The 22133-nt window shown below is 41.0% G+C and overlaps 1 protein-coding gene across 1 annotated transcript in view; it reads right to left on the bottom strand.

Moving 5' to 3' along the window:
* Positions 1 to 22133, bottom strand: part of CTNNA3 (catenin alpha 3) — a 1292302-nt gene that overhangs the window by 1224837 nt on the left and 45332 nt on the right. The window contains exon 3 of the mRNA XM_036336865.1: positions 9920 to 10112. Within this exon, the coding sequence (XP_036192758.1) occupies positions 9920 to 10112 (193 nt within the window). The remainder of the gene's footprint in view (positions 1 to 9919; positions 10113 to 22133) is intronic.

A 22133-nucleotide genomic window follows, 5' to 3' on the forward strand; every position in this document is an offset into this window, starting at 1 on the left:
GTTCAGGTCATTATTGGAAAGAGCACCACTTCCTTAGAAACTGAAGGAAGAGAAGGAAGAGTCAAGGACAGAAATTCTAAAGATTCTTACTCCTGGCCCTGAGAAATGGCCATCTTAAGGCCCTCTAGAATATGCAGCAAAACAATAATGTTCAGATCTATCTTCTGTGAGCATAAACTTTAGATCGGTTGTCAGCCTTACACCTACTTACTGTTACCGTTGCACACATGTATGAAATGGCTAAAGCGTGGTGCCATCTCTACAGTCAGGGCGGAGAGCAAAGCCATGGCTAAGATCTAAATCACACCTTTTATTTCAGACGCTTTACCAGCTGAGATTGGAGACAACGTTTCAGTTTCTTGGACCCATCAATTACAAATCAATCTGTTAACATTCATTAAGTCTTTGCTCCTGTCTTTGAGTTACACATCAAAGTAAATGGTCTATGGCTTACAAAATTTCTCATACATACTTTCAAAATTGACATTATTGTTATTTCTCAAATCATCCTATCATAGGTCCAACATATCAAGAGGACTGCACACACATGCTAAATACTTCCAAACTGCCCACCCAACACTACAACACGGGCTACACTGAAGAGTCCTGGGCTTGGCACACGCACTGTAAGAAAAGCCTACAGCAGAATTTCCCAGTGAACACTCAGGGAGGCTGTGCTGAGTGTTCTCGAGCCATTAGTAGTTTACAAGCAATGTAGCTAATTAGCTCATCAGTCTTCACTGGAAGTGTTTTCACAAACATTCTGCCAGCTACAAGGTGCAACGCATGCCTGTTAAAACGTGTTAAAACAAGACTTCATCATCCCCTTTCAAATGAATGAACTACATCTCCTGAGCCCACTGTTCTTGGTTGAAAAGATTATTATATTTGTAACTTTATGCTTATCTAAGAATACTCTTGAGATGTAATAGCAGTTAAATACACACACCATCAACACAGCAATGGATGGAAATAACAAGGGAACCATAGAAAGGCTGTAATTAGTGGTAAATAGCAAACATTTTATGCAAGTCCTAACTGCAATGTTGTGGAGCAGAGAAGACGGAGCCAACCTGTCACTTAGGGATGGCTAACTAAAAATGAACTGCTGTTTTCCTTTATAAATAAATGTTCAATACAGCCGAGTTTCAATAGGTAAGATCTTTCCATTCAGGTGACCCAAAATGGGCACCAGTAAACTTTTTAAATCTCTATTCTCCTTTGGACACAATTTATTTTCTTGTACCAAGTAAAAATGCACTGAATAATCAGAGAGGCAATAGGCAACATCTTAAAGGCTCAATATTAGAAATTCTATAATGGCACCACTTCTTGTTTAAGTAAGTACCCAAGTGTAGTGATAGGAAGATTAATTACACCTCTAAGTTACCATTTTCCAGGAATAATCGTTTCTAGAGGTAATCGTTTTCTCTGACTAATATGGATGACAGTGAGTCTAATTCCTTTGGGGGGGGGGGGGGAGTCTATAAACCTAGGTAGGGTCTTGCAAATAATTAAGGTGAAAAACTATAGAAAGAGGAACAAATTTTAAAAATACCCTGAATACATGAATTATGCACATGAGGAATGTGTACATTTTCTTAATACAAACGTTTACTTCTCACCAGGGAAGGAGAGAGTCCCCTAGCTACTAGCTGCATCACCAGCCCCACTAGAAATACTCCCGAGCCATGCAAAGTGGGGCGAGCTGTCAGTTGCTGCTGGACTAAGCTTCACAGGCATGCAGTTGGGAGGCTCCTGCACAAGCAGACTAGATAGCACAGCATTTCTTTTAGTACAAAGTATAACAGCCCCATCTCTGGGAAGGAGAGCTGTAGGTAGAAAGCCACTGATAGATCCAAAAACTCCTCCGTCTTCCTAGCCCTCCAAGCGGTTCATGGTAGCCTCGGTGGAGGCCCACAATTACAAATAGAGAAATATTACACTGTGGCAGGATTCCAACAAATTTGCAAGTCCTATCCCACTTGACACACATGAACATGAAGCCTACGGTATGTTTCCAATTGCTGGCTCTGGTTGGCAGAACTCTTAATCAAAATTCCAGCAGGCTTTTTTGTAAAAACTGAGATGATTCCAAAATTTCTAAGGAAATGCAAGAGGCCTCGAACAGACAAATCAAAATATTTTTTATTTCAATACTTACTATGAGGTACAGTAATCAAAACAATATGCTACTGATATAAGGAGAGACAGATGAATCAATGAAACAGAAAAAGAGTTCCAAAGTATACTCATGTTGGGGAGCACAAGAGACTTGGTTGGAAAGTTGTAAGACGACGACATTCTGAGAAAAGGGAAGTGTGTGGAAGGCCGCCTGCTCTGTTTATCGGGATTCTGACTTAGGGGAGATTTGGGGGGTATCGAAGGCGGCTCCCCTAATTATTCCTTGACCTTTCCAAACAAGTCTGTGCACGTGCAGACCCCCAGGTGTTTACTGGAATCCTTATGCCTAATCCCTGGATACCCTTGCCTAGAGGACAATGTAAACACATGTGTCCTCCCAAGAGTACTCACCCAGATGATTGTATCTAAAGATAAAAATTCCAATAAAAGCCTAACGAGGCCGGCAATCCAGGCCGCCTGGCTCCTTCCGCCAGGCCGTCCCTTAGCCCTCTCTTTCACAGTGAAACTGTGTCAGGGTAATCCACTCATCCATCATTCAGGGGCTGCTGGTCAGTCCCGGCACACTAAGACATGGTCAATTGATTTTCAATAAAGGTGCAAAAGTAAGTCAATTAAAAAAGTAAAGTTGGGTATGTTCTTTTCTCTCTTTTTTTTGAATTTTTATGAGTTTTTTTGAGCTAAAACAAGATCTCAAATGCTTCAGCAAATATCAGTTTTGCAGTTTACTTTTTTCCTAAAGAAACACATGTTAAGTAATGCTAGTTTAACCAATGAAGAAAAAACTTCTATCAAAATATATAATTTCCATTACAAACTAGAAGGCTAATATTAAAAAATAGTTGTAGGCCAAAAAGTTTGCTTATATGAATGACAGGCATCATATGATCCCTTTGAAGCACAAAAGCCATCGGATGAAATCTTGTGCTCAATTTGTGACCTTCTTTATTTGTGAGTTTTCGATAAGTTCATAGAGCTTGACACTCAGTCCTTAGATGAAGGTGTACCCACACTTCTTAATCCAGATTTCCAGATGGGGAGACCACGTAATTCAGAATCTTAAGTGGGGTTTATGCTTTACCATGTACCTACCCAGTGTTTCCCAGAAGCGTTAAGAAAACCGGACTGTCCGAGTGGCGTTTGCCATAGCTGAGCTCTAACGCTGCTACGTCCCACTTCTGAACATTGGGGTCTAGAGCAGCGGTTCTCAACGTGTGGGTGGTGACCCCTTTGGGGGTCGAATGACCCTTTCACAGGGGTCGCCTAAGACCATCGGAAAACACAATATATAATTACATATTGTTTTTGTGATTAATCACTATGCTTTCATTATCTTCAATTTGTAACAATGAAAATACATCCTGCATATCAGATATTTACATTATGATTCATAACAGTAGCAAAATGACAGTTATGAAGTAGCAACGAAAATAATTTTATGGTTGGGGGTCACCACAACATGAGGAACTGTATTAAAGGGTCCGGCATTAGGAAGGTTGAGAGCCACTGGTCTAGAGGAACTTCATCACATTGGAGATGGAAGGGTTTACTTTTAACAAACATGTCAACTGGTGATCCATGAGGCAAAAGCCATGGCCACCTTTGAACTGCACGCAGGACCCTGCACAATGACGGCCACGACCGGGTCCCAGTCCTGAGGCCTGAGTGTCAGAGGCCGGTCTACGACTCTGCAGGGAACCCTGAGGCTGAGCACGATGCCCTCGGCTGCATCGGGTCTTTCCTTGTCTGAATAGAGTTTCATCTTCTCATTGGCAGCCCTGTTTCTTCTTTTCATCCGATGGGACAAATTTCAGGTCCTGCAGAAGGTCCTTTGCATTCAGCCTGGTTATGAAAGAGGTGGTGGCCGTAGGGATTGTGATAATAGGTGTCCGAGAGCCTTTCTTCTGATACGCAATGTGGGAGCCACAGGGGCTGCAGGTGGGACGGGTCGCTGTTCAGGCGCTCGCCCTTCTTCTCTGGCTTCCACAGACTGAAGCATTGCACAAATATCCTTGGAAAGGTCTTTCCCGTGCTCTGTAGGAGAGTTGTCCGTGTCCTCCTCGCTCTCTCTGCTGACACTATCCCGGGTCACATCTACCTCAGCGCCCACAAAGCTCCTCTGTGTGAGAGCGGTGATGTGATCATCTAAGGCGGTCTTGATGGGAGATCTTCTCTTAGCCATAATTTTGGCTTTGGTTGCAGCAATTTTTTCCACTGACACAGCTTCAGACAAAGACCTAATCTGTCCAATCTGTCCAATCCCTTCTTTGTGACCCTCCATGTGGGCAGCCCATCTCTCTTTATCAAGGTGCACACACTTTTTTTATTCTCAACATTAATTTTTTAAAATATATTTTATTGATTTTTTTACAGAGAGGAAGGGAGAGGGGCAGAGAGTTAGAAACATCTAAGAGAGAGAAACATCGATCAGCTGCCTCCTGCACACACACACCGCCCCCCCCCCCCCCCCCCCCACTGGGGATGTGCCTGCAACCAAGGCACATGCCCTTGACCAGAATCGAACTTGGGACCCTTCAGTCCACAGGCCGACACTCTATCCACTGAGCCAAACTGGTCAGGGCAACATTAATTTTTAATAACAGTAGATAAATAAGATACAAAATAAACACCAATCTCATATTTATGCTGAACTGTCCTATGTTAAAGTAGGGATATGAAAACATAAACTTGGACATTCTTGAAGTGGGTAAGAATTAGATCTATTTGCATTGCTGCTTTAATTTCATACCAGCCTGAATCTAGATACCATGCAGATATCCATAGTACTTGACACTTCAATTCAGTTACTCTCCCACTAGGATTATTTCCAAGATGCTAACTTAATGCAGTATCCTAGCGGATTTTGGTAGCTCAGAAAATCAAGCGAGCTCTTAAAAGTCAATGTTCTCATGTCAAAGGTTTTTAACTAGCTTTTTTCACAGACCCTGCCCTCCCTGTCAGTATTATTTACACAATGTTCTTAGAAGAGGCTGGAGGATGGTGACAATCGCAGTTCCGAGTCGTCATACATGATATCCTTATAATTTTTTTGAAGAAACCGTCAACTTTAGGTTTTGCTTTTGCAAATTTTACAAAGTGACACCTGCTGCTACAAACATTCGGTACAAGGGAATTCTACAAGCTCTTTCTCCCTCTCCATCCCTCTCTGAAATCAATAAAAAATATATATTTTTTTATAAACCTTAAATATAACCAATCGTGTGACTTAGAAGCAATGACTATAGATCAGTGATGGTGAACCTATGACACGCGTGTCAGAGGTGACACGCGAACTCATTTTTTTGGTTGATTTTTCTTTGTTAAATGGCATTTAAATATATAAAATAAATATCAAAATATAAGTCTTTGTCTTACTATGGTTGCAAATATCAAAAAATTTCTATATGTGACACGGCACCAGAGTTAAGTTAGGGTTTTTTAAAACGCTGACACGCCGAGCTCAAAAGGTTCGCCATCACTGCTATAGATTGTAGGGAGTAAAGGCTATACAAAGATAGCATACTATATGCTATAGGTAAAACATGTAATCCAGGCATTACAAACAATCTTGGTAATTCCTAGGTTATTGTTATGGGAATATTATTAAACTATTTAAACAAAATACCAAATTTCATACTTTGCCACTGTTATAGATGTTAAGTACAGGGGTAAGCGGTAAGATCAGTAGGAACCACCTTCACTGCTTGCTGCAGTTCTACCCACTTGTGCCTTTCCTTTCACCATCCTCCCCTAATCCTTTCCAGGTCCCGTCTTCCCCAGGCCAGTTCTTTAACTAACCAAATGCCCACATTATTTATCACTTCAAGTTTCTAAGTAAAGCCACCAAAGGCAGTAAAACAGAATCCTGTGGTAAGCTGTATAAATTATACTGTCCTCATTAGAAGAAATTTTCTAAATTAGTCTCAAAATTCTTCTTGAAAGTCAGTAAATATAGATATAAATATCCTCTACGTCCAATATTTTTTTCACTTTCCCGAATACTTTAAGCTTATCATTTGCTCTTCATTGGGCCTTCACATTATGCCACTGAACAAAGCCTTTAAAAAAAATAAGCACAGGAAACTATTTTAAATACACTTCTAGAATCATGCAGAGTTCACTCTCCTGATACTTCCACTCCACTCGGAGCTAAAATTCCTTCCCAGGTTGGGGAACTGCGCTCTCTCTGTCGCTGTCTCTTTATCCAGGGGGTGAGCGCGGCCATGCCCCAAACTCCAGGACCACTTGCACTTTCGCTGCTTTCTCCCTAAACTCAGGTGACGGTGGTTTGTTTGGCAGTTTGTCAAAAATAATCAGAATGTAAAGCGCTTTGTGATCTTTAACCAAATGTATTTGCTGTATACACAGCATTTGCCACAGACATGTTTCACACATTACAACAGAACACAGTGAGGGATGTACTGCATAGTCAGAATCTGAACAAACTTCTCTTTGAGAACTCTTCTTTAAAATAACTTCTTGTGAGCTAAAAATGTTGACTAACCTTCTTTAAAAAATATAATTTCATGACAATTATTGCAATTATTGTAACCTTCTAAGAATGACCAGCTTCTTCCATATTTATTACCAGGTAGTTTATGGAATCTGTGCTATCAATAGATCCTATTTTCTGGAAGAAACAATATCAGAATAGGATTTGTATTCCAAACCAAAGACACAGCAATGAAACCATAGCTATAAGAGTAATTTCTCATGGCAGCAAAGATAAAACCATTATCAAATTGTATAATATAAAGTGACAAAATGATGAATCAAATTTTTTACTTCTAACATTTATCAGGTGTCTGTTCTATGTCAGGCACTGCTAACAAAAAATAATAATAATAAAGACGAAGTGGTACTTGCCACTATCAAGGAATAAAGAGTCTAGATTTACTGAACAAATCAATGTTTGGTGCCTGCAGGGGGCAGGGTTTTTGGGGGGCGAGGGGGGAGAGGGGGCTAAGTTCTATGAAAGAGAGATGCTCAGAATCTCTGGGGACACAGAGGAGAGGCATCTACATCAGCATCGTGGGGTTCAGTAAACACTTCCTGGAAAAGCTGGCTCAGGCTGAGCTGAGCTGCTAAGAAGAATTGGCTGAAAGAGAAGAGCACTCCAGGTGAAGGGAACAGCTCTGTAACAGAGGCCGAAAGCCATGTGGACCATCCAGGACACTGAGAGTTCCTGTTTGGATGAAAGTTTGAGGAGGGACAGACTCGGGAAATAAGAAGAAAGAGCATGGTAGAAGCCAAATTATGAAATGCTGTGAAAGCTACATTTAAAAGTTTCAACTTTATCCAGAAAGATAGTCCCCCAAATTCTCCAAAAGCTTCTAAAATGGATTTTAAGCAGGGGAGTAAATGAGTATTATTTCATTTTTTAAAGCTCTATTTGCTTTGGTATGGGATGAGGCTAATACAGTAATCCTGAATGTGGGATGGGACATTAGAAATGGAGAGGAGGGAACAGATCTAAGAGGCCAAAGGAGATAGAATTTGTTGAACTTAAAAGACTGATTGGAAGGGAAGATGGAATGAGAACGAAGAGCCTAAACTAACTTGGTGACTAAGTGGGTGATGGTACCAGGGCCCGGAAGACAGGACAAAGGTGGTTCTGAGGCAGCAGGAAGGAATGACAGGTTCATTTCAAACTACCTTGGACATTATGTTTTCTATGTATTGTCCAAAGAATCCCTAGAAAATATAAGTCACATGTAAAGTTTATAACAACTAACTCCTCTGTATGAGACCTAAAGTTTATTGTGGCCATTACATTCATTTTCATTATTTAATTAGCAAAGATTTCCTAATTTTCTTAAAGTTATGTTGGGGGTTGGGAGAAGGGAAATATTTGGACACACAAAGTCTCTTTTACAAAGTAGATCAGGAAAATTTAAGTTCCTTGTCTTCTCTGAATAGTTCCTTGCAGCAAACTGATATAGAAAATCATTCTATTGACCAAAGAATATTGAGCCTTTAAAAATAACCTGCAAATGAGACCTACATTCATTAGAAAACTATTATACTCTCATAAGATATCAAGAGGTGAAATATATTTTCATCATGTAATATTAACACAGCATCAACATGAGTTGTGCATAGTTTGTGCAAACCAAGTTTAGAAACCAGAAAATGAAAAAGAAAAAAAAAAGAAACTAGATCACCAACTTACACCATACACAAAAACAAACTCAAAATGGCTAAAGGACTTAAATGTAAGACAGGAAACCATAAAAATCCTACAAGACTCTATAGGCAACAAAATCACAGACATATGCCGTAGCAATATCTTCAATGATACTGCTCGTAGAGCAATGGAGACTAAGGAGAAAATAAACAAATGAGACTACATCAAAATAAAAAGCTTCTGCACGGCAAAATAAACCATCAACAAAACAAGAAAGCCCACTGCATGGGAGAACATATTTGCCAATGCTATTTCAGATAAGGGTTTAATCTCCAAAATTTACAGAGAACTCATACAACTTAACAAAATCAAGATAAACGATTCAATCAAAAAATGGGCAGAGGACCTAAACAAACACTTTTCAAAAGAGGACATTCAGAAAGCCAAGAGACATATGAAAACATGCTCAAAGTCACTAATCATCCGTGAGATGCAAATCAAAACAACAATGAGGTATCATCTCACACCTGTTAGAATGGCTATCATCAACAAATCAACAAACGACAAGTGCTGGCGAGGATGCAGAGAAAAAGGAACCCTCATGCACTGCTGGTGGGAATGCAGACTGGTGCAGCCACTGTGGAAGACAGTATGGAGTTTCCTCAAAAAGTTAAAAATGGAACTCCCATTTGACCCAGTGGTCCCACTGCTAGGACTATATCCCAAGAAGCCAGAAACACCAATCAGAAAGGATATATGCACCCCTATGTTCATAGCAGCACAATTTATAATAGTAAGATTTGGAAACAACCTAAGTGCCCATCAGCAGACGAGTGGATTAAAAACTGTGGTACATCTACACAATAAAATACTACACTGCTGTAAAAAAAGAAGGAACTTTTACCATTTGCAACAGCATAGAGGGACCTAGAGAGCATTATGCTAAGTGAAATAAGCCACTTGGAGAAAGATAAATATCACATGATCTCTCTCATATGTGGGATATAATGATCAATATAATTTGATGAACAAAAATAGAGCCAGAAACAAATGGCAGGGGAGGTGGGGAGGGGGGGTGGTTAAAGAGCAACCAAAGGACTTGTATGCATGCATATTAGCATAACCAATGGACACAGACGCTGGGGTGGTGGGGGCTTACCCGGGGTGGGAATGGCTGGGGGGTGAGAGGAAGGAGACATATGTAAAACTTTAGGCAATAAAAAAAAAATGTACTTCAGAGGTAGTCAGAAACTTGTATTTCCAACTGTTTACAAAGAACTTTATGATTTATTCATGTATGGGAAAATATGTCTTCAGCTCCATTAGTCATTTCTCATTATATTCTATGACAAGAAAGGGTACACTTCTCTCTATTTATTGTGGATAAACTGTGACTGGTGAGGAGAAGAAGCTGCCTGGGGCAAAAGCTGCCTGGAGGACCAGAACAACTAAAGGGAAGAACCAGGAGTGGTCCCTGAGCCTCGGAGCTGAGTAATGAGCCTCTCTGGCTCCCACAGCTACTAGGAGCTGCTCAGAGCTCTGCAAAAAGCTCAGCAACTCAAATCAGGAAAACAAATCACTCACAAATCTCCCTCGGGAACTAACGCCCCGAGGAGCACAGCTCGCTCCGGGCCAGGCGGGAGCACTCACTTTCTTTGCGAACTTGCTCCAGCGTAGCAGTCAGCTCTTCCTTGAGAACAGTGGCTTCCTGGGCGATCTTCTCTCCCTTGTCTAATAAATTCCAAGTCGCTTCCTCCACAGACGCTAGAAGAACTCTGGCTCTTTTGGAACATCCTTTCTTCCTGTTAGAAGGATTCTGGGGACAATTTACAAGTGTAGTCACCTAAAATTGAAAAAAATACAAGTCACGCATTAGACAACTTGTGAGGAGAACGCAGTCCTGGGGTAGCATAGCCCAGAACGAAAGGAAGCGCATCACAGAAACTGAGTGCAGCACAGAAACACGGAGCAGTACTGCTGGTGCATCCCCAAAAGTCAAGGCACCCAGAATATTATCAACCACCACTGAGCTCCTGGTTAATGGTAGGTAGGAGCGCAGGGAGGGAGGAGAGGGAGGGCCCTAGAGATGGAGTCTCATCAAGTTTTACCACTAGGACAATGTTTTAGAAGGTCGTCTGTGTGTGTACCTGTGTGTTGTTTTTATTAAAGAAACTTCACATGGAAAAAAAGGAGACAGAACCTTAATAAAGCAGTCAAAAATGAAGAAAATTTGAAAATGATATATCTCAAAAATATCAAATAATTATAAAATAAAATGTATGTCACTTTGTAGCCAGCAGTAGTCTATTTAGGCTGAGAACAGAGGTTACTGATATTAGAGGGGTGGGAACTACTCTGTAACATATAAAGAAGTGGTGACCTCAGTAGAGCCAAATACGAATCCTTACCATAACCTACATTTCTGGCCCTTCGTAACCTCTCTTCCCTGTCTCTACACACTCCTCTCAAACAAACAGGTCCCACTCAAAGTCCCCTATCAAGAGGCCTTCCTGACGACCCCCACCATCTGTCCCCTCACCCCACTTCATAGCTCTTCAAAACACTTATAGAAGCTGGTATTTTCCACTTGTTTACCTGTCTATGGCTTGCTTCCAATATTCAAATGTAAACTCCATGCAAGCAGGAAATGTATTTTGTTCTCCAGCACACAGAACATTGCACAAAGTAGGTGTTCAATAAATATTATATAAATGGATGAATGAATCCAGTGGTTGAAAAGAGGTTCTTTTAAATGTCTGTATTTTTGAATTGCCTGAATATGTTGATAATGAACACAATACTTTTGAAAAGGCTTAAAATAAGAATAAAGTCATAATGAGAGCATTGTTTAGAGACAGAAATTAAGCATTTATATTTGGAACAAAACCTCATACCACATTGCATTGTGGAAAATATCCATTTCTTAATTAAATGTTGGAGCCCAATAACAAAATTTGGTTAGCATTTCCATGTGCAGAGCTTGAAGGTCACCATCATAGAGGAAGGAAAACAACCTTGAACCTAGTATTTAAGAGAAGAGCAGGAATTCCAGTAGAAAGCTCAACTCCTGCTTGTCATCAAATAGCCAAAGCTTTTAACAATCTGGTGCCACATCATCGACAACAGACAGAAAGACAGCCCCTGAGGATTTTGCTCATTTAAGGGGCATTCAACATTTGTTTAGCTAGATATCTGAATCCAGTTTTTTTAGCTAGGAACTAAGAAAGAACTTGCAAGCTATAAAGAAATATGTGGATGAAAATAATTTTTGTCTGCCCTTTTATCCTCCTGTCCAACATACCTTCTGGTGTTATTTTTTGTTTCGTTTTTTTTAATATATTGTTATTGATTTCAGAGAAGGGAGAGGGAGAGAGAGAGAGAAACATCACTGATGAGAGAGAATCATTGATCGGCTGCCTCCTGCATGCCCGCCACTGGGGATCAAGCCCTCAACCTGGGCATGTGCCCTTGACTGGAATCAAACCTGGGACCCTTCCATCTGCAGGCCATCGCTCTATCCACTGAGCCTAACCGGCTAGGGCCATACCCTCTGTTTTATTCTAACTTGCTTTATCCCCATGTTCATAACCCAGAGGGGAATGCCTTGCAGCAAGCCTTTGTTCCCGCTCCTGGGAAATGAGAACAGTCCTATTATCCTGTAAGATTATGTGAAGGTTAAATAATGGAAAATGTTTTGTAAAATGCATAACATGATACAGATATTGGTTGGCATTTAATGTGTATTTTCTAGTCCGTTCCCCACGTTGATATAGAAAATCTGCTATGGGGTCCTTGTCAAAGGTGTTCTCTCTGGGCCTAACCTTATCTTGCTCTTGAGGTTCCCTGTGCTGAATGTGATGAAGGCAGTTAATAAAGCACATTCTATATGCTTTACAAGCAGCCAATGGGCACGTGTCTCTATCATGCATTACATAAAGATGATAATAAGCCTGATTTATTACATGGGTTTTCACATAGTCCAAAAAGCAAGTATCTCACTATTATCAGTCTAATTTGTGTATCAAGAGTTAAAAGATACTTGCCCAGATGAAGACATATTATAGCACCTAGTTTAAAACCTTTGTTTAAAATGAAGAATAAGTATCATTGTCTGAAATGTTCTTTCAGAATGTACTTTAAGTGCCACAATTCATGATGCTTCCCACTGAACATTCCTCTATTATTGTTCTGATCCTCCATGCGCCAAATGTTTGAGCTTTGAAATTAAAATGAGCATTCCAGAAATGCTTTGTTCCTTATAATAAATGCCAGAGAAGAAAGAAATGTGAAAAGAACATTGTATAACAACACTGTGCTCCCATCAAAAAAAAAAAATGCAATTACAATTGCAACTCGCAAGTTATTCACTTTTATAAATCATTTATGTCTGTCTTCTTTTAAAATGCTCCAATATGGTTATTTATTATGGATTAAACCAACATCAAGTGGTGGTTTCAATGATTCATTTTAGTTCAAAAGTATACGTGGCTTGGTAATCCTGGGAGGGAGAGGCTGCAAACAAAGCTAAACCTTTTTTTTTTTTAACCCCAACTCCACGATAGACTCTAAGGACTCCTGTCACTCATATAACAGACGATTCTCACCAAGGGTTGAGGAGTGCTATCTTATCTAAAAGTCATCTCTTGAGGGAATACCAACAACCAGTAAAAACAGCTTTCAAGTCATTCTGTAAAATACTTCTGTTTCTTTTTCAGTATGAAATCAGTGACATTTTTCTAAGATCACATAAACTTTAGTTGGAATTTACAGCAAAGATGGTTCTTATGCAGGGTCCAAGCCCATCTTGCTAACCTTTCTTTTTGTCACTGATTCACACCCCTCCCCACCCCTCCTTATCATACCTTAGCGACCCCTCTCAAACAGAAAATCTTCAACACCAGGCTTGCAGCTCTTAAAGAACTTGGATTTGCTCATTTTCCTCAGTCTGTAAGTCTGTGCTAGGCCACAGACACACCTTCACGAGAAATACATGTATGAGTTCCTCACTGAAATGGTTCTAAATTACAGACTTCAAGTACTATGAAAAGGAGTTTCCTACTTTCTTAATTCTGCATGTTGCAAATTCCATAAAACCAGATATCTTTTTAATAGTATATAATACTGCCCTAACCGGTTTGTCTCAGTGGATAGAGCGTCGGCCTGCAGACTGAAGAGTCCCAGGTTCGATTCTGGTTGGGGGCATGTACCTTGATTGCGGGCATAGCCCCAGTAGTGGGTGTGCAGGAGGCAGCTGATCGATGTTTCTCTCTCATTGATGTTTCTAACTCTCTGTCCCTCTCCCTTCCTCTCTGTAAAAAATCAATAAAATATATTTTTAAAAAAACAAAAATAGTATATAATACTGATGTATTAAAATTTAGAGGTCCAAAAAAGGGTGTTCTAACCTTTCCTCGTTCAAGTGTGCTCTAGATGCTCCAAGGACATGGAGAGTTAAATTGCTGTGCTTAGTGAGCCAAGCCATCGACTTCATGCAGAGCCGCACATGCACACAGGAGCTCTGCAGAAACTGGCGAGAGGCTGCAATTGACTTTCATAGGCTGCATCAGCTCACAAGTGCTTCAGTGCCTCAGATTAAAGCCAGCTTCGTGGAAAGTCTTCTCTAATGCCAATTGGTAACACATTTATATTCTATAATCATGTTCTTTCCCACTCTAACTCATTGGGGGAGGGGGGGGCGGGAAGAGGGGAAAGAGAAAGAGAGAAAAGTTGATGTGAGAGAGAAATATTGATTAATTGCTTCCCACACATGCCCCCACCGGGGATGAAATCCACAACCTGGGTATGAGCCCTCATCGGGAAATGAACCTGCAACCATTTGGTGTACAGGACGACGCTCCAACCAACTGAACCACACCAGCCAAGGCTAACTAATGCTTTCATTAATTCTAGTTATCATATTAGTAAAAAAAATTAAAAGCCGTTTGTTTATTAGCTAAAACACTTTGAATTTTACCTTCCTCCAATAGCTAACAAGAACCTTCAGGACTACTTTTACTTCCTTGAGTTAATTTTAATGTGTGATACAAAATATAAGACATTTAAGCAATGTTAATTAGCTAAAACTTCAGCGTTTTGGAAGAAATTTAAAGGATAGAAAAATAAAATTGTCTATAGATAAGTAAAACCAGTGATCCCTTTAAAATTAAAGATATTATCTAATTTTTTGTTGGGGGTAAGTCCCTTCAGGTCACTGATGATTTCAACTTTTCTTAAAAACAACCTAGTGTATTTAAAATAAATTTAAAAAAAGTATTACGGAAGAATGGAGTGTTGGGAACCCAGGAAATGCATGGGTTAACATTTAACATTCCCCCAAAACCAACTATAATCTTCAGTTAGCATTTGACACTCTCCAAAACCAACTATAATCTCCTTTCAGTTCGTCTCACGCCAATAACCACTTACCGAGCACATATAGAAAATAAAGATTAGTAAGCGCCAGTACGGAAAAGAGATACAGCCAGCTGCGATACAAAAGGCAAATGATAACTGCTTACACTTACAAGCACAAAGGGAGTGCTGAAGCGACTGCAGACATTCACAAGGATTACGGAGGGCTTCGGAGAACAGCCTTGAAGGACAGACAGTTTCTGCCACGAGAGATTGAGGAGAAGGTGAGCCAGGTGAATTGAACCGTGTGCAAAGGGGCAGAGATGAAAATTACTTTTTTCTGGGAATAGCAGATAGTCAAGTGTGGCAAACTGTGGAGTAAAAACAGGAATTTGGGCAAGAAGTAAGGTTAGGAAACAGGCTATCGCTTGAATATGAAGTGTCAAAGACCAAGGAAAGAGTTGATGTTGCATGCAGTAGGCGACAGACACTGCACATAGCGAGCCCAGAGTGGAAGCCTTCTTTTACCAACCTGCCTCTCCTCTGTCTGTGATTCCTACCTCAGGGACTGACAATATCTAAACTGAGGCAGAAACCCAGGGTTCCTGGATCTACTCCCTCTCATCATCCTCTATGTGTCCTTTGGATTGCCCCTTTAAGAAGCTTTCATTTCGCCGTAATTGGTTTGGCTCAGTGGATAGAGCATCGGCCTGCAGACTGAAAGGTCCCAGGTTTGATTCCAGTCAAGGGCATGTATCTTGGTTGTGGGCACATCCCCAGTAGGGGGTGTGCAGGAGGCAGCTGATGGATGTTTCTCTCTCATTGATGTTTCTGACTCTCTGTCCCTCTCCCTTCCTCTCTGTAAAAAATCAGTGAAATATATTTTAAAAAAAATAAAGAAGCTTTCATTTCTGCCAGCTCCTCTCCAGCACACAGCCAGTGCTTCCCATGGCTGCTTTCTGGACTGTTGCCCTATATTCCCTCCAACCCATGCTCCATGACACAGACACAGGGGGCCTCATGAAGAAGCCTCAACCTCAGCTCCAGCCTCCACTCTACTGTTATGAACATCATATGCATGGGTTCTGACTCATCCTCCACACTCATCCCACGCTCCCATTAGAGCCATCTCTCTTCGGTGCTAATGGGACACACTTGCACAGCTCAAAGCCCTCCAATGGCTCCCTGCTGCCTACAAGATAACATCTAAAGCATGGCTTATGAGGCAACTTAGGATCTCACTGCTGACTAAATTTTCAATCTCATCTTCCATTCAGAGTTTGGCCACAAACTACTTAAGCCCAGAACAGGAAATGTCTGGCAACCTTGACCTAAAACAGCTCCCTCCACGCTCCGCCCTTATATGCACCTCTTATTCCCTCCGTGTTTTGTAATTAGCTGTTAACATGCTGCCTCCCCATCTTTACCATGAACTCCATAAGGTCCAGGGCTGGACTCGTCCTGAAACCCAGAGCTAGCATACTACTATAAATAATAAATAGTGGTTGACTTAATGAAAAGATGAAACTCTAGACCAGGGGTCCTCAAACTTTTTAAACAGGGGGCCAGTTCACTGTCCCCCAGACCATTGGAGGGCCGGACTATAGTTTAAAAAAAAACTATGAACAGATTCCTATGCACACTGCACATACCTTATTTTGAAGTAAAAAAACAAAACGGGAACAAATACAATATTTGTATTTGCATGTGGCCTGCGGGCCGTAGTTTGAGGACCCCTGCTCTAGACCAAGCATGTCAAACTCACAGCCCGCGGGCCACATAATAAGGCATGTAGCCTGACGGCAAAGAGTTTGGCATGCTTGCTCTAGACATTAGAAACCTTAAACCAAGCGCCACAATGTTGAGTGACTTGTACACAGTTACAAAGAGAGCTAGTAGCGAGGCCAAAATTAAAATTTAAGATTAGTGACAGCACATGGTAGTTTCCATCAAAGGAATTCCTTAATGTAAGAGATTCTATCACTTCCCATGTGTGGTGTCATGGAAAAGCATATTTTTATATATTCTCAATAAACAAGTCACCATTTGTGCAGCTTTTTAAGGTGTGATCAGTTCAAAGTGATCTAAAATCAAGTATATTTATATTCTTTTTGGAACTTTTTATTTGATTTATATATTTGGGGGGAAAAGAGAGATTACACAGTTAATTTTCAAACTATAAATAAAAAGAGCAGGCACATCCCTAACCTGTTTGGCTCAGTGGATAGAGCGTCAGCCTGCAGACTCAAGGGTCCCGGGTTCGATCCGGTCAGGGGCATGTACCTTGGTTGTGGACACATCCCCAGTAGGGCGTGTGCAGGAGGCAGCTGATCGATGTTTCTCTCTCATCGATGTTTCTAACTCTCTATCCCTCTCCCTTCCTCTCTGTAAAAAATCAATAAAATATATTTTTAAAAAAAAAGAGCAGGCACACAATTTTTACGGCTGATTTTCCTTTATTTTAAGCTGGGTATTAGGGCTGCCATGAAGTACCAGAGTTACTTACTTTCTCACAGTTCTGGAGGCTAGAAGTCCAAAATCAAGGTGTGAGCAGGGCCTGAGGCCTCTCTCGGTGTTTGCAGAAAGCCACCTCCTCGGTCTGACATGGCCTTTTACTTGTGTGCAGCATCCTGACGTCTCTCTATGTCCTAATCTTCCCTCATAAGGACACCAGTCATTTGGATTAAGGGTCCACCCTAATACCCTATTTTAATTCAATTCCCTCTTTAAAGGTCCTATTTGAAATGCTTGACATGCTGAGGTGCGGAGGGCTTCGACATGTGAATGGGAAAGGGGAGCAGTCAGCCTACAGCCATCCTCACCACAAAGGACATGAGAAATATAGTATTTTAAAATCACTTCTTTTTTAACTATAATGTAGGGGCTTGCTTATTTATTAGATTAACCACCACTGCCAACACAAGCCGCTCCTTGGAACTATTGAGGGATAATAACAAAGCACATGTTGATCCCTCCCCAGTTCTACCAGCTCTCTGGGCCAGGCAGATGGCATAACAAAGCCACAAGATTTACATGTCAAACACATAAACAGCTGTGGCTAAAATGTTCCAATCCAGGAAGTCACTTATCCTGGAAAAAAAACAGGAACTCAAACACAGCTAGGAAAAGACCACAAGCTGAGACTAGTATCAAGTATTCATTTCTTCCGGTTTTTATTTAGCTACTTCCCACCCAGAAACAAACCAAATAACAATATTGGACTCCACCACTCATGTATTCAACAAATATAGCTGGTGCACCTGTACTGTGCCAGAAGGGTATGGCAGTGAGCCTCAATACAGAGGTAAGACAGAACAGCCACGCCCATAAGTCGTTCCGTAACATAATAGCAGGTGTTAACAGATGCTATGAAGAGAGTAAAGAAGGTAAGGGAATAGATGAGTGATGGGGAAGGGCTAGGTTAGATCTGGTATCAGGGAAGACATCTCTGATTAGATAACAAGGATCCCAAGGAAGTAGAGGAGAAAGATATTTAACATCTGAGGGGAGATACTCCAAACAAAGGAAACAGCAAGTGCAAGTCCCCAGAACAGGAGTTTGATGAGCGTGTTCCAGAAGCAGCAGGAAGACCAGCACGCCTGCTGCAGAGTGAGGAGAGAGCATGAGAAATGAGGTCAGGCTGGCATCCAGGCACCAAACTGTGCAGGCCTTGTCCATCACCACCACCAATCTCAATTCTGTTCTCGGGTCTGGGAACCACTGCTGGTTTTAGAACAGGAAAGTAACCTGATCTGACCTAAAATTTAACAGGATCATTCTGGCTGCTCTGAGGGACAGGCTGGGGATCGGGCAGAGATGAGGTAGAGGGTGAGAAATAAAAGAATGAAAAGCAGTTGGGAGGCTGTTTCAGTAGCCCAAGTGGAGAGCAGACTGGCTTATTCCAGGAAGTGGTGGAGTTGTTGAGAAGTGGCAGAATTCTGGGAATTCTGAAGTGAGTCAGCAGGGCTTGCTGACAGATTGGCTCTAAGTTATGAAAGATATAGGGAGTCAAGGGTGATGCTATGGCATCTGTCCTGACAGTGGGTGTATGGAGGTAATGTTTACTTAAGGAGATATGAGGAGGGAGGGGAATCCAGAGCTGAGCTTTAGGCATGTTAAGTTTGTCTGTAGAGTTGCTAAATTCGAGACTGGTAGCCAAGTCTGGAGTTGAAAGAGGTAAATGTTGGAGATATGTTTCTTTCTTTTTTGTTGTTGTTTTGTTTTGTTTGTTAATCCTCACTGGAGGATATTTTTCCATTGATGTTTTAGAGAGAGTGGAAGGGAGGGGGAAAGATAGAAACATTGATGTGAGAGAGACACACTGACTGGTTGCACCCCAACTAGGGCCTGGGATCCAGCCTGCAACCAAGGTAGGTGCCCTTCACTGGAATCGAACCAGGACCCTTCAGTCCAAGAACAAACGCTCTATCCACTGAGCCAAACCAGCCAGGGCAAGATATGTTTCTTGTAACTTACATTTTCATTTTAATTAATGCATATTCCTAAAAACAAAGTTTAGCTAGAGAAGTTACAGGACTGAGCTTTAGGCACCCCAACATTTAGAGGTAGCATTTCTCAGGAAATCCACCCATGAACCTATTCATCCTGGGATATGTGGCTTTTGCCATTTCAAACATAACTACTATTTATGCTCGTTTTATACAGAGCAAAACTTCAGAGACAAATTATCATCAGTAAAATATGCAATATTAATCATACAGTCTCCTTCTTTATAAATTTTTCCAAAAATGCAGTGAAAAACTATCAAGATACTGAATTAAACAAACTAAGGAGAAATGATAGTATTCATGCTGCTATTTATACCTAAATCAAGCATTAATGATTCTGGTGAATCAATAATCAATTATTTATGGTAGAGTAGCAATTCAAAGAAATGCTGAGCAAGAAGAAGCAAAAGGACAATTATTTTCTATCAATGACCATTGACTTCTTGAAGAAAACAAAGTAAGAAGTGAAAAATTACCCTTGCCGGTTTGGCTCAGCGAATAGAGTGTCGGCCTGTGGACTGAAGGGTCCCAGGTTCGATTCTGGTCAAGGGCACATGCCAGGGTTGCGGGCCCAATCCTCAGTAGCGGGTGTGCAGGAGGCGGCTGATTCTCTCTCATCGTTGATATTTCTATTTCTCTCTCCCTCTCCCTTCCTCTCTGAAATCAATAATTTTTTTTAAAAGTGAAAAATGTAATCAGGCCAAAACTGGCCCTACAATAAAGAATGGGTTACCTCACAGTAGTTTAGACATGTTCACATGGTCTCTTGGTTCACCCAGCCAGCATTCCACTTCCAACATGATTGATGGTGGGATATGGTTATGACCACTAATTCTGTGTTCCAGCTTTGTGTAATAATCATTTATAACCCTATCAACTATAAAATTGAATCAACTATGCCAATATGCTTTGTCAACACAAACTAATAAAGCTTTATCTGCCTTTTACTCCCACTATCTGTTGCTATATTCCCTTTTTTCACATCCACCCTAAACCAGATTTTTTTTCTTTCTCTTCTAACAAAAAACTCCTTTTTATTGAAGATGTCCATAATCACCTGCTCATCATGCATGAGCAAGAAATAACAGATGTTAAGCAAGAAAGACCACAGGAGATAGTGATTAAATTTGCAGGGCTCTATAGTCAACATCTTAGAGCAACACCCATGTGGTTTGAACAGTCCATCAGTGATTTAAATGTTGATGCTTAGCCCAGCTGGTGTATCTCAGCGGTTGAGCATCAAGTGTTGAGCTAGAAACCATGAGGTCACTAGTTCGATTCGGGGCCCAGGTTGCGGGCTCAGCGGGTCGATGAAGTTCTTCTCTCATTGATGTTTCTCTTTCTTTCTCTTTCTCTCTCTCTCTCTCTCTCTCTCTCTCTCTCTCTCTCTCTCTCTTCCTCTTTCTCTCTCTCTCTGAAAATCAATAAAAACATATTTTAAATATTGATACTGTTTAAAATTGATTTGTGTCCACTTCATTTGTCAGCATTGTCTCTACGAGTCAACAAAGCCATTTTTGCCTCATTTATTGATGAGAATTATACATCAGTTACCATTTTGAATCCTTTTGGCCAGTGTCGTGACCTTTGATGCCCTAAATCCCTCCTTCAAAACATCAGGATATTACCATAGTCACTTAATTCTAAAACACCATCAGTTATAACATATACCAACTTAACCACTTTTTAGAACGTAAATGTGGATGATATTTGGCAATATTGAACTTTCTGTATCCAAGGCTGAACCATGAGGCCTTGGAGAGAGCCAATTTTGAAACTCAAAGATACTATTGAGCTTCTTTGAATTTCAAAGCTGGCTTTCTTCAAGTCTTAAGCAAAACTAGTTATGAATGCCATTAGAAAAAGAAAAAATCATTTTCTAGGTTCTTTTAACTCCCATATAGCAAAAGTTATAGACTGGATCATAGGGGTTTTTTGTTTTGGTTAATCCTCACCGGAGCATATTTTTCCATTGATTTTTAAAGAGAATAGAAGAGAAGGGGAGAAACAGAAACATGAATGTGAGAGAGACACATCGATTGGTTGCCTCCTGCACACACCCCAAACAAGGCCAGGGAAACTGCAACTGAGGTACGTGCCCTTGACCAGAACTGAACCCGGAACCCATCAGTCCCCAGGCCAATGCTCTATCCACTGAGCTAAACTGGCTCAGGCTGGATCAGAGTTTTATGAAAAAGATCTGGTCAGATAGGAAAAAACATATCTTGCCCTGGCTGGTTTGGCTCTTGGTACTTGCCTTACCTAGTACCAAGAGACTTGGAAAAAGGGGCTGATGCGTAAAAAAGATAAGATACATGTCCTTATTTCTCCTCTCAGCTTCATCCAGATTAGGGATCTGTGGAACATGATTGAGAGAAAACACTGAAAGCAGAGGGACTTTGGTTCCACTTATCTTTGGGACTCTAGAAAAAATGCTTCAATGAGCTTTCTTGCACAAATTTTGGGGTGGCCACAGTGTAATCCTGGCATCTCAGGAAAATTAGGTAAAAAAAAAAGTCCAGCTTAGCTTTCCAAAGCCACTCTTGGTTCCCATGAGGCATGGATAAGACCCAGACCATCCTGGTATCTTAAAGGTCAATCAAAATGTGACTGTTGAAGACTAGGGGGCCTGCCCTAAGCCCACCATGAGGAGTAAGTTGATCCTGTAGCAGAGGCTGAAAGGTGAACAGATAATGCCAGGCACTTAACAGAGGATGTAGCTGGGACTTTGGGGTCTGAAGCACCGTAAAGGGCCAAAAATGAACCAAGGCATCCTGAGAGATCCATGGATCTTAACCACGCTGAGAGAAAGCAGTCCTCAAATTTTATCAGGTATAGACTAGAGGTGCCCACAAGATGTCCATGCAGGGGACTGGTCACCAGTCCTGAGAGCATCCCAGACCAGCCACTCAGATCCAAAAGAACTATCTCCCATCCCCATGAGGTCACATAAGCAACACCTGCTACTACACATTTCTGATCATTTTCTCTAAAGAGAGGGGATT

Source organism: Myotis myotis, unplaced genomic scaffold (genome assembly GCF_014108235.1).
Source record: "Myotis myotis isolate mMyoMyo1 unplaced genomic scaffold, mMyoMyo1.p scaffold_m19_p_15, whole genome shotgun sequence".
Taxonomy (NCBI): Eukaryota; Metazoa; Chordata; class Mammalia; order Chiroptera; family Vespertilionidae; genus Myotis; species Myotis myotis.